At 39.0% G+C, this 12,592-nt stretch overlaps 1 protein-coding gene across 7 annotated transcripts in view; it reads right to left on the reverse strand.

Moving 5' to 3' along the window:
- ITSN2 (intersectin 2) overlaps positions 1–12,592 on the reverse strand; it is an 84,128-nt gene that overhangs the window by 68,726 nt on the left and 2,810 nt on the right. For all 7 annotated transcript variants that reach the window (XM_080616179.1, XM_080616180.1, XM_080616178.1 and 4 more), the window contains exon 2: positions 1,639–1,702. In XM_080616179.1, the coding sequence (XP_080472305.1) occupies positions 1,639–1,669 (31 nt within the window). In that variant the 5' untranslated portion in view covers positions 1,670–1,702. The remainder of the gene's footprint in view (positions 1–1,638; positions 1,703–12,592) is intronic.

Consider the following 12,592-nt stretch of genomic DNA (forward strand, 5'->3'; position numbering starts at 1 on the left):
CAGGATTTATCCAGAAATCACATTAAAACTACTTTTTTTCCCACCTGACTTGTTTAAAATTTAATAAATTCTGGTAAGAAATATGACTGCAAAGCTACACTCAGTCATTCAAATATATATATGAGAAGCAATAACTTAACTATTCCCTGGAATCTTTCTCACTTGCATTCTCCTACTATGTTTTTCAACACAGTAAAATTCTGTGAGGGGAAAGGCTGCATCTTGAGGCACCATTCCTTTTGGGAGCAGCAGACAGTACTCCCAAGGGATTTCAAATGAAGGAAAGGATCATGTTCCCAAACTAAGACTTCAGAGATCAAGTGATGTACGTGCTCAGTGCCGATACACTTGCAGACCTCCAAAAGAACCAAGGACTAAAAAGCCAAACCCAAATAGTTTATGCATAAATCAACCACAGAGACAGCCAACAACATTAACCTGTATCCTCCCTCAAGAGAACTTCTGTTTGTTTGTTTTAAACTAAGGAGCAAAGAGCATGTGGCAAATAAATAAAATGCTTTACGTTATGTCCAAAAAGTGGGGGGGAAAAACCCCTGGTATTTGAGGTTTTCCCTATTATATACAATATATTGATTCCTTTTACTTCTCTCTTACTGTTAAGTCTGTGAAATAGGTCTGGAAGAAGGTGCAGCTGACTATATAAAAACAAAGGTGTTGATCACACCGATCATTTCTTCATAAAATATTTTACGCACACGTGAAACTCTAAACCAGGTTTAATTTGAAATCTGAATGTTGTTGTTCTGCAAAAAACAATTACGTTGCCTTACTCACCCAATTGTCTCAGCAGTGATGATTTTCTAAATTAGTTAAATGAAGACCTCCTGCAGTAACCTTTACAGGTAAATCGGGTAAGAAATAGGTTTTCTTACATCTATTTCCCTATTTTTATCAGGAGAAATATTCCCCATGTGGAATATCTGAAGTAATTTGTTTTGGCCAGCTCTGTAAACAACAACAACAACATCCAATTTCTCAGCAGATGTTTGCAAATTGTGTTTTCACAAATAAGATAGCTCTAGAAATAAAGAGCTCAAACACATACACACATGCACAGGCAATTTTAAGGTTTCTACTCTCATACATCTTTGACAGGAAATCATCAAGAAACATATTCAAAAGTTTCTATAGTAGATGAGGCACAGAATCAAGAGGAAAATTCTTAACTTTTTTTTATTTTGACAAAGACTAATTATTTTTGTCAATGTAGCAAGACATTCAAATATTTCGGTTTAAAATAAGTAGCATAGTATATTATAATGAAACACATTTTGTGCTGGATTACGTAAAAGGAAAGGTATGCAAGTTTAACCAACTATTACTTAGCATATTCCCCACTTGCAGTCAGACAGTACTCTCACTAGAAGTCACACATTCCTCAAACCTTTAATATTGCAAGATTACTAGATGCTCCAAACATATCTGTACTCCAAATAACACTGCAGTAATGTTTCTACTGAATTTCTACCAGTATTACACTACAGGTTCGGCTACAGGAGGCAATCTGCTGCAAACTGACCATAATGCTGCTGCAGGTACTAAAATCAGCATTTAAAAATAAAACCCCAAAATCAAATGTTCCCACCGCAACTAAACAAACCCAGCCCAGCTACTCACCATTCACGGCTGTGGGAAACTGAGCCATCATGATCCTGAATATGCCTTGCTAGCTCTTAGCCATCTGCAACATAAAAACATTGTGCCATTAATAATGCAACAAGGGCAAAACGTAGCTCTGTGCTCCCGCTGAGCAGGGGGAATGTCTGTCCCCTTTAGCTCCCACTTCCGATAGCGAACAATGCCAGGCTTGAGGCTGCTGCTGAACAAGCTGAATTTACATTTGGGAGGAGGTGGAGGAATTATTTTTTATAGGGTATGCAGTGCAGTCCTGAAGCTAGCGGCACATTCTTAAAGGAAAACAGTACCAACTGTTTAGCAACTGCTGCATAATGTACACAAACAGTTGACAACATATCAGAACATATGGTGTGGAGAAGAGCCCTCTCCTAGCAGGAGGAGACTCTCAGGGTCCTAGCAGACCCTGGTATGAGCTCTCCCTGGTAAATATTTATGCATATCATAAGAAAAGTTCAAGGCACAGCTCCATAACGGAATGCTTCAACAAAGAAGAGTGGAAGAACAATTATTATTCAAATTCATCCATTCCGCTACTCCATGCACTATTTACAAAGAAAACACTCTTACAAGATATATTCCAAAGGAAAATTACTTGACCTAATAAAAACCTGTAGTCAGCCAGTTTTCTATAACCAGCACAGTGAAGTTATTCCTTCTCTTGAGGTATTGCATAAAGACTCAAAAGCAGCATTTAAAGTGGTCTCAATATAATTTACTTTCATAATAAATATAAGAGCACTAAGACTTATTTTGGTTTTCTAGTATGCATCCTTTCAAGAGTACCTGCAGTAATGCTTTTAATCCTGCAGAGTAGCAAAACACTAACTAGCACTTATCTGAGAGGTAAGCATAAGCACCCCTCTATAAACAGAACCAAGACAATGCCACGAGCTTTCGCTTTGGATGAGATAATTTTGTTAAATATTGAAATTTATACATCATTATCCTGTGCTGTATGTGGAGAAACTATTGTTCAGGATGAAAATATAAAAATTACATTTTAATTAAAAAGAAATAAAAATCACATCTTGGATCCCTCCGTCACTCCCTCTTCAGATATCAAACCTTCTCCCCCAAAAAAATCCTCCACCTCTCCATAAAACCATGTATCTAATATTATGTACAGAAATAACACACACACCCCACTCCCTCTCCCTGCAAGCAAATTCCTGCACATTTCATCACAAAAATCAAACAGCTGGAAAGCCCTCTGGTTTCACATGTGGACAGGAGAGCATTTTTTCTATCCACTGCACATTTCTGCAATAAAAATAAAATGTCTAGGATCAGTTGTTAACAATTCCCTCTTTATCATTATCATCGTCATTATTATGGTATTTTTATTTTTTATATTATTTGTACTATTATTAATATATCCTATAAATAATATTTAAATCATGTTATTGTAATAGGACACAAATTATTCATTTTCCCCGGGTTATCTGTAAACCTCATGACCATACATGCACCAGGTCCCCCCCAAATGAATGAACAGTATTTTATCTGAAGTTATCTTGCTCTGTGTTGTTTATGTTCATTCCTCACTGGACAGTTACAATCTAGTTTTGATTTACTTTTTTTAAATCTGACACATTACAAAACAGTGTCATTAAGACACTTGACATTCCCGACTTTTACATACCTTATACACACGCACATTTGTGTATAGACACACATACATACACATATGTTAAAAAAAAAAAATAGTAAATTGAATTGAATGATTGGCAAGTCCAAATGATCCCTCAGGGTGACAATAGGTATCAGCTGCAGAAAGATGAAAAAAAAGGAAGCATGGATCTATTCCAGGACATGAATTCTAAAAGAAATGGGAGTATTTTTAGTTTGCTTCCAGCATCCCTTCCTAGGCCTTACCAGCAACCTACTAAGAGACATTTGAAACCTATATATAGGCTTCCTGAAAAACACTTCCAATGTTGTTAAACATTTCTACAGCATGTTTCTCTGTAAAAGCTGTTCTGTTAAAGAGGGAGAGCCTGAAACCATGACACAGAAGCAGGATGCTAAAGAATATCCCGAGAATCAATAGAACAAAGCTCAATAGAGCTTTGCTTTGACAAGAGATATCCACCTGCATGCAACTGCCTCTGGACTTACAGTCTCACTGGATAAAGGCTCCACATTTGCCCTTTTCTCCAATGTATTTTATTTTCTATTTTCAGATTTTTATTCTTTTTTAAAAAAGTAATTATAATAAAATCACAGAACCACAGAATAGCCCAAGTTGGAAGGGACCCACAAGAATCAGGAGGTCCACAGGCTCCACACAGGACAACCTAGAAGTTAAACCATGTATCTAAGAGCATTGTCCAAACACTTCATGGCTTGTGGCCATAACCACTTCCACTCGTTACCAACAGCTACCTATGTGTACAGGCATCTACCTTTCACTGATCTCTGAGACAAAGCATCCCTGCTCTGCGCAGCATTCAAAGAAGCATGGATAGCAGGTCAAGGGAGGTGATTCTGCCCCTCTGCTCTGGTGAGACTCCCCCTGCAGCACTGCATCATGCTCTGAGGGCCCCAACATAAGAAGGATGTAGAGCTGTTGGAGCAAGGCCAGAGGAGGCCACGAAGATGCTCAGAGGGTTGGATCACCTCTGCTATGGAGATAGGCTGAGAGAGCTGGGCTTGTTCATCCTGGAGAAGAGAAGGCTCTGGGGAGTCTTTAGAGCAGCTTCCAGTCCATGTAAAAGGGCCAACAACAAATCTGGAAAGGGACTTTTTACAAGGGCATGGAGGGATAGGAAAAGGGGGAATGGCTTTAAACTGAAAGAGGGGAAGATTTAGACTAGCTATAAGGAAGAAATTCTTCACTGTGAGGGTGCTGAGGCACTGGCACAGGTTGCTCAGAGAAGCTGCGTCTGCCCCATCCTTAGCAGTGCTCAAGGCCAGGCTGGACAGGGCTTGGAGCAGTCTGGTCTAGTGGAAGGTGTCCCTGCCCGTAGCAGGGTGTTGGAACTGTATAATCTTTAAAGGTCCATTCCAACTCAAACCATGCTATGATTCTGTGATAACAGCAGTTTCATAGCACATATCAAGCAGAATTAGAAGCTGTAGCCAGATACCAAATATAACACACTCAAGCTATCACCCATACCACCTCCTGTCCTCCCAAAAGGGTGTTCCTAATACCACACTGCTTGTTCCAGTGCAGCACTATCAAAAATAAAGACCAACCCAAATTATTTGCAGAGGTTTTTTCAGCATACCTGAAAATTCCCCAAGTTTCCCACACCTGGGCTGACCTAGCCTGGTAAATCAGCATCATATATTGCCACGTAGATGCAGCAATCTTAGACCCAAAGCCAAGAATGAGTTGCCCAACTGAGACTACACTACACCAATGTGATGAGATTAAATCACCGTTTAGCTCTGTAATCTCACTATAATGTCTATGGGCAGATCCTGTCATATTTTAAAATACCAGACCTAAGGGCACCAAGAAACTCCTGTATTAACCCTCACGAATAATACAGAAACAACCAGGAATCATAAACAGGATTTTTACAGGATTTTAAGTGTACCAGCACTAAGACCCCATCCTATCCTTTGCACAGATAGGGCACCAGGGTTACACAAAGCACACAATGCATCTCTTGTGACAGATTCTGATGTTGTGCCGAGAGGTAAGAAAAAGAAAAAGGAAGAATAAAAGTATCACTGCAATGTAACTTCCCTCATTCAGTTTTTTTAGGGAAGGAGGAAACAGCCCAGTAAACTCAATGTCAACACACATTTTTCAAAGGTCTGTGGAAACAGTCCTTTCCAAAGAATGACACTTGCCCTCAGCAAGTATTCTGTCTTCTACGTTTCTACAGTGTGCTCTAGAGGCTTGGATATTATGCATGTATCAAAGTTTAAAGCACCATTATTTCCACAAACTCCAAATAAAGTTGTTCTAGTTGCCATCGGTAAAAACACCTTGCAGCTTTAGGACACCAGAGTGCACCATTTATTCACCACAGGGAATCTCAGCAAAGTATTCTCACTTTAGGCCAAAGGTATTTTTTTTTAATGACTCTGATTACTTTTAATCATTAATCGAGGTGAAAGTTGTAAGTTTCCAAAGAACCTTATGATACAGTACTACAGAGGAACCCAATGCCATATAAAAACACTTATGGAAGAAAAAAACCCAGTAAGAGACTATAATCAGTATCCCAAAGCGATTATACAGATGAAAAAATGGTCATCATAACCAGAATACCTCACAGAAAATTACTTGTTTCTGAAAAAAGTTCTAGGAGAGGTGCTTGGTGAACTCAGTTATCAGCCATAAGGAACTGTAGCTGCCACAGCACAAAATCCACGTCGTAATAAACCAGGATCAAACATCCATGTGAACACTGTAGATGACATTAAGCCCTGCTGCCATTTAGGGTGAAAAAAGGAAAACTTGGATGTCACATTTAAATAGCAGAACATCAAGTTCTTGCAAACAAACCATATGACTAGATCCAATGTTCAAGCACTGACTGTTTTCACAAACTGACCTGCCAAACTGCAACTTCTGTTCCCTCTTTCAGGGTTCATTACAGTTGGTAAAAGTTGAGAAAAGAAATGAGGAGACTTCAAGAAGCAGGGGAGAACCTTACAACCATGCTGAAATCATTAGACAACATCAGAGTGGGATGACTGCAGGAAAGAGAAAAGAAAAAGCTTCTTTTCCATCATAGGCACACTGCCATTCTATGAAGAACAGCCTTACCACAACCTTTGTTAATATTTATACTTGAATCCATTTTTTTTTCCCCGAAATATTTCTCAGGAAAACCACAGCCACATAGTTTTAGCAGGAATGAAGATCTGGTGCATCAGGCTGTGCCCCACCGTTTTAACTGGAAGAAAGCAAACACCATAGAAGCACCTTGTGTGGACACACTACTACTCTTTTGTTTTTCTCAGGGACAGAAAGAAGATACATTGTGGATGTAAGAACTGTAAGAACCAGTTAGCAAGGACAGAGACTGCAGTACTAGTTGACCGATTTACTCTTTGCAACACCTGTAGATGTGGACAACAGACTATTATTAGTGCTTGCAAAGCAAACAGTGACAGTGTAATAGCCCATGTAGTTGCTCTGTGGTTTTTTTGGATTATTCTCTTGAAAAATCTGAGAATAATAAGTATCAGTAAGGGATTACAAACCAGCACAGTCCAGGATTTCTGTTTGTTTCAGACAAACCAGTAGAAAAAATTACTGATTAAAAAATAAAAGAAACCCACCACACATTTTGGCAGGCCAACAATTTATCTCCTTTATGCAGTGGGGTTACACACAGTGGCATGGCCTTTTCACAGTGCACTGTGGCCAGGCTCACAAAGTCCACCCACTCATAGCAAATGAATGTCATCAGTAACAAAATGAAGAAGTCAATCCCAGGCAGCCAGCACATCGCTAGCTCTTCTCGCTCCCCTCTGTTTCTGTGGGTAAGAGCACTGCATGCCTTATTTTCACAGTTTTAGGGAAGAAAAAAAAAAAAAAAGAAAAAAAAAAAAAACAACCACAAAAAACCAAAAGCAAACCCAAGGAAAAAAAGTGTTAAATATTTACTGCTTAACCCTGTGGTACAAAGTCCCTTCCTTGCTTGCTGTTAAAGAGCAATTTGCTTCTAAACAATGATAAAAACAGAACACCAAAAAATGTTTTTTTTCCTGACAAATATCCTTCTGCCAACCTTACCCAACTAACAGGCTTTCTGAGTATAGTGACCATGCAAAATGGATGCCACACGAAATACAAGAATCTCTGTTTCTGTAAAAAACATAATTGTGTGGTCAGTATTGACGGGTTTACTCTGTTTCTTACACAGCTGCTCAGCTGTGAAAGCACCCATTCAAAATATCAAGACCCAGTTCAACTCTCTCCTCTGTCTCTGGAGACTGAAACTGATCTTTCCTTCCTCCCAGGAGGAGGCTTTCCCACATTTTATTACACTGTCATTTCAGGAAACCCATGCCCAGTGTCTGGAATAGTAACATCAACTCAGGACTTCAACCTCCTACATGAAATTATCTACCATTAAGCCAAAGGGCCACAAGTCCCTCTCTGTCCATGCCCCTCCAGCTTTGCTTCTTTGCAAAGAAGAAGAAATTCTGAAGGAGGGAATAAGAATCCCATTTCAGGAAGCCCACTATTTAGATCCCTGGCCCTCCTTCCAGGAGATGCGTACATTAACTTCCTCAGGAAAGGATGGGAATGGAACCCAGCTCTGTCACGCCTCAGAAGCATACATTCACTAACCTGATCTCAGACACAGATAGAAGTCACCACCTCTGCTTGCACTGCTTAAAAAGGAAAAGAAAAAGAAAAGAAAGCAAAAAAAGAAAAGAAAAAGCAGACGGTACATTATTTATAAGATACATTTTTAAAAGGTTCCCAGCTTCTATCTCAGAGAAGGAACTCCGGGCTGCATATCACAACCCCTCCAGAATGCTGAGTGATACATTTGCTCCTGAATGGGTGGTAACTTAAAATACATTCTTGTCTTTTTTGCTTCCTACTTTCTAATTTACATGAGTCCCCACTCCATATGCTGTTTTTTCTAGATCCTGGTTTGAGACACACCAGTCCTCACATCTAATTATTCGCAAGCATTGTACAAAAGCCTTAAGATGCTGTTCAGTGAGGTCCACACACCTTGAAACCTGCAGCTCTGCACTTCCATATTGTGACTCTTAATTCATATTGATGTGGACTTAGGCAAAACAAATCTTTGATGAGTTTTCTTTTCTGTTATTTTCTTACTTGAACTGTGACTGGAAACATTCAGAGCATATTATTTAATAACTTATCCATTTCAAATCTTGCCACATTAGAGGACGTTTCTGATCCCACTTCTATCCTTCCATCAGAAGCGCAAGCAAAATCTGTCTCCTACCAGAGGAAAAAAACCTAACTGAAGAATTCTTAATGTTAACTTCTTACAATGCAAGGGCTTCTATTAACTTGTTGCTCAGCTTTCAGTCCCAGGTAACAGTGCAAAACATACAGAACATCAAATGAACTGCTATAGCTAAGCATAAACCAAAAGATATAGAAAATGCAGGCAGTCTTCAATGCTCAGCAGAAAACAATCTTTCACTATTTATAAAACTAATGAAGGTAAAATGTTCTGCGAAGACTTGGATTTACATTGTAGGTATCTGCTTTCAAGTTAGGCAGGCTTAACTTCTCAAACCTGAGTAAGCTGACAAGCAGAGAGGAGACAGGCCACAGGATGCCTTTAAAGCAAAGAAAGGTAGTTTTATCTTTGATGAAACAAAACCAGGGGAAACCTCATGGGAGAAAAAGCAAAGATCAGCATATGGCAATCAAAACATGAAAAATAAGATAGGTAGCATTATTTTGGATGGGTAAAAATGCATTCCCCAAATGAGACAGAAGAATGTGGGGAGATCTTGACCAGTACGTGAGCCCCGTGAGGCACACTCGTCCTGAGCTGGACCTAGGACTCCGGCTGCGAGGCCCCAGTGCTTCCCACCTACCCCAGCTGAAACCTCGTGCTTCTGACCCTGCTCTCAGCCACAAGCCCTGTCCATGCCATACTACCAAGAACAGTCCTTCAAAACATCCAGTTGAAATTTGGTCTCTTAGCCTACAATGCTGAGCTCCATAGCACACAGCAATAATGTTTTGACCACGACAACTTCATAAACTTAAGGAATTAATTATCATCTGGGTTAGACAAATATCTCAATGTCATATAAAGTCCCCATGAGCAAAAATACCTCTCAATTACAAGGACACTAGCCCTATCTTAATAAACTCATAATAATATGACTACACTAAGAGTGCAGTGGAAACAGCAGGAGTTGCAGATTTCAACTAGTAAAATTCTTGATCTTTGAAAGATAAGACTAAAAGCATTATTTAAGGCAGGTCTGTTTTTTGATACATTTATTAGTATAGCCATAATAAGTAATTTTTTGCATTCCAATCGTAGTATTTTTAGCAACAAAGAGTAACTCCCATTTCCTGTTCTTCTCTTACTTCATGTGTGTGTTGTTGAATCACTAACTGCAGATATCACTCATCACAGATGCCACAGAATTTCACAAACTCCACTTGCATCACCCTTGCAAATTTTCACTGAAAGAGCCAGCTCAGAATTATTATCTGCTACTTCTGAAGCTGAAGCAACAACAGCCCGTATCAAAATGTCGCAAGTCAAACTGGCTGCTCTCAGAACTGCTCTTCCAAAGAAGCTGTGACTTATCTGGATCAACCATGCTTTTTTCAAGTATCTGTAACTGCAAAAATGTTTAAAAATAGTTCTCAGGTAGTTGTCCTCTATTAGGTAATTGTAATGCATTGTGCTGCTACTGTTATTATGTCACATCATTTGAATTTCATGTGGTGTTCTGAAAATAAGAGTTATACAACCCTGTGCTCGTTCATGTATTAATTTTAAAATTTTTTTTAAATTTAAAAAAAAAATCTATTACTTTAACTCTGGGAGCTAAGTAACCAACCTGGCCAGGCTGTGTTCCTATCCTGACAAAGTCTTAAAACATTCTGAATTTGAAAAACAATGACACTTCATCAGCTCCACTTTTACTTTATGAATTTTATGCGACCTAATCCTTACCTTTTGAACATTTGGTGCTAATGGCACAACAGTACCAGCAAAACAAGTTACTACAGTCTCTGTATAGTCTTGCAATGGGCAATAAAACAAAGTATGCATGGAGGTAATAAGAATCAAGGACTCTTCATGAAATAAAATCCCCTATCTTGTTTTCTAGAGAAAGACTTATCCTCAAATAAATCTGAGAATTAAAAAAGTATTCTGATAGACAAGTTAATAAAAGAAAGGAGTAACATGCTAGTAACCAAGTAACCAGCATACTTAAGTTCTTAGCTTGGCTTTCTAAGGGTATGAGACATGAGTAATTAATACATACTTTGATGAATTTCATCATTCAACATGAACCAAACTGTAAAGATCTTAATTGCCTACAAGATTCATGAAAGCAGGCAACCAGACAGAGAAGACACTAACAAATTTAGTGCCCCCAACAATGAGAAAGACTGCTCTATGATTGAGTACCATTATTGTTAGATGATGATCTATCATCAACCAGGGTACACAAGGAAAACACAATTTTAAAAGGTGAAGTTCAAGGGTGATAACGTGCTTTTCAAGCTAAAAAGAATAAAGTAAATACCCTATTTCTCCCCATACCTAGGATCAACCTCTGAACCTGAAAGTACACTTTGTGTGAAGTGTTTTACTGACAAGTGATAGTGCTTGAAATAGGCCAGCCAGTCATAAAAAAGGAGAATTATCTAATTAGCACTACATTATCTTTATCTTTATAATCACCAATCATTGGAAAGGTGAGGAAAGGTCCTTCACTTTCCCACATCATCCAGCCATATGAAATGAGCCCTACGATCTAAAAGTAACACCACAAATTCACAAACCAATAACCTATTGCTCTCACAATTTTTACAAAAGGACTATGTTGACATCAAGCCTCCCCCTAAAACTTAAAAAGAGGGCAAGGTATATTAGATGGTGAATCCTTCCAAGAGATATGGCATTACACTGAAACTGAAAGCAGCTTTTGAAAGTCTAATACAGTAACTTGACAACAAGGAAGTATAGCAGTGGTATATACATACATATGGAACAAATCACAATACCAGTGCTGCCAGGAACACTGGCTGATGTCATTGCAAGACCAAGCTCTATGATTTTTGGAAAGTCATGGTGACAGGTCAAGGATCCTGATGACTGGAAAAGGCAAACATCCCACACATCTTCTGGAAGAGCAAGAGGGATGGTACAAAAGGCTGCTAAATCAGACTTCAGTCCCTGGAAAGATTATGCCCAAATCCTCCTGGGAGCCACCTACAGATGCTTCAAGAACAAAAAGGTGATGGAAAACTGCCAGCATGCATCTAGCCAGGATGAACCAGGCCTGATATCTCACAGCTTTCTAGGTTGAGATGACTGGCTCTGTGATGCAGGCAGAGCAGCAGAGGTTTGAATTTATTTAGACTTTCAGAAAGGTCTCCCACGGTATCCTTAGAGCCAAACTGGTGAAGTATAGTTTGAATAACTTGACCGTAAACTGGGTGGAAAACTAGCTTGACCACTAGACTCAAAGGGCTGCGACCAGCAGTGCAAAATCCATCTGGTTGGAATCAGCGATGCTCCCCAGTGGTTGATATCACAGACAGTACAGTTTAAGGTCTCCCTGGCAATGGGATGGGATTCAGTATGAGCAAATGTGGATATCGAAGTGGAGAGGGCTGCTCAGTGAGTTTTGGAGGTAGTCCAAACACAACCAGACATGGCTCTGAGTAGCCTGATCAAACCTGGTCATGCTTTTCGTGAGGGTTGGACTAGATGACCTCCGTAAGTTCTTTCAAAACTATATAATTCTATGACTACATTTTAGGTAACTAAAAGCAAATGGAAGCAGTTTAAAAGGTATTTCTAAAATGGAAATATCTGATTTCATTTCAAACGAAAATAGGACAGAAATGAACATAAAAAGTAGAGATATCCAACTTTTGAACCCGTTTTAAAAAGGCAAAGAGAACAAACTAGACTTTAAAAGTAAAACTCATGAAATGCCATTTTCATAAATTTTACATGCCAATTGAACTAAATCTTTTGACACAAGAGCAGAGACTTCATTTGTAAACTGTTAATTAACAAGTTATCTCTCAGACCAGAAACTTCTGTTGCTATTTGCAACAGGAACTAGTGATCTGGACTACACTGCTCTTCAGGAACTAATCACAAGGTCTTCCTGACAAACACCTGTTTTTAGGGCATACAAAGCTTTCGCTCTAAGTGAAGCATGTGCATTACTTTTAACTATTCAAATGCTGCCCCATTTTTCCCACCAGCTCCAGATGAGCAGCTCAGTAAAGAATCCCCATCACCTA

Source organism: Psittacula echo (assembly GCF_963264785.1).
Source record: "Psittacula echo genome assembly, chromosome: 4".
NCBI lineage: Eukaryota > Metazoa > Chordata > Aves > Psittaciformes > Psittacidae > Psittacula > Psittacula echo.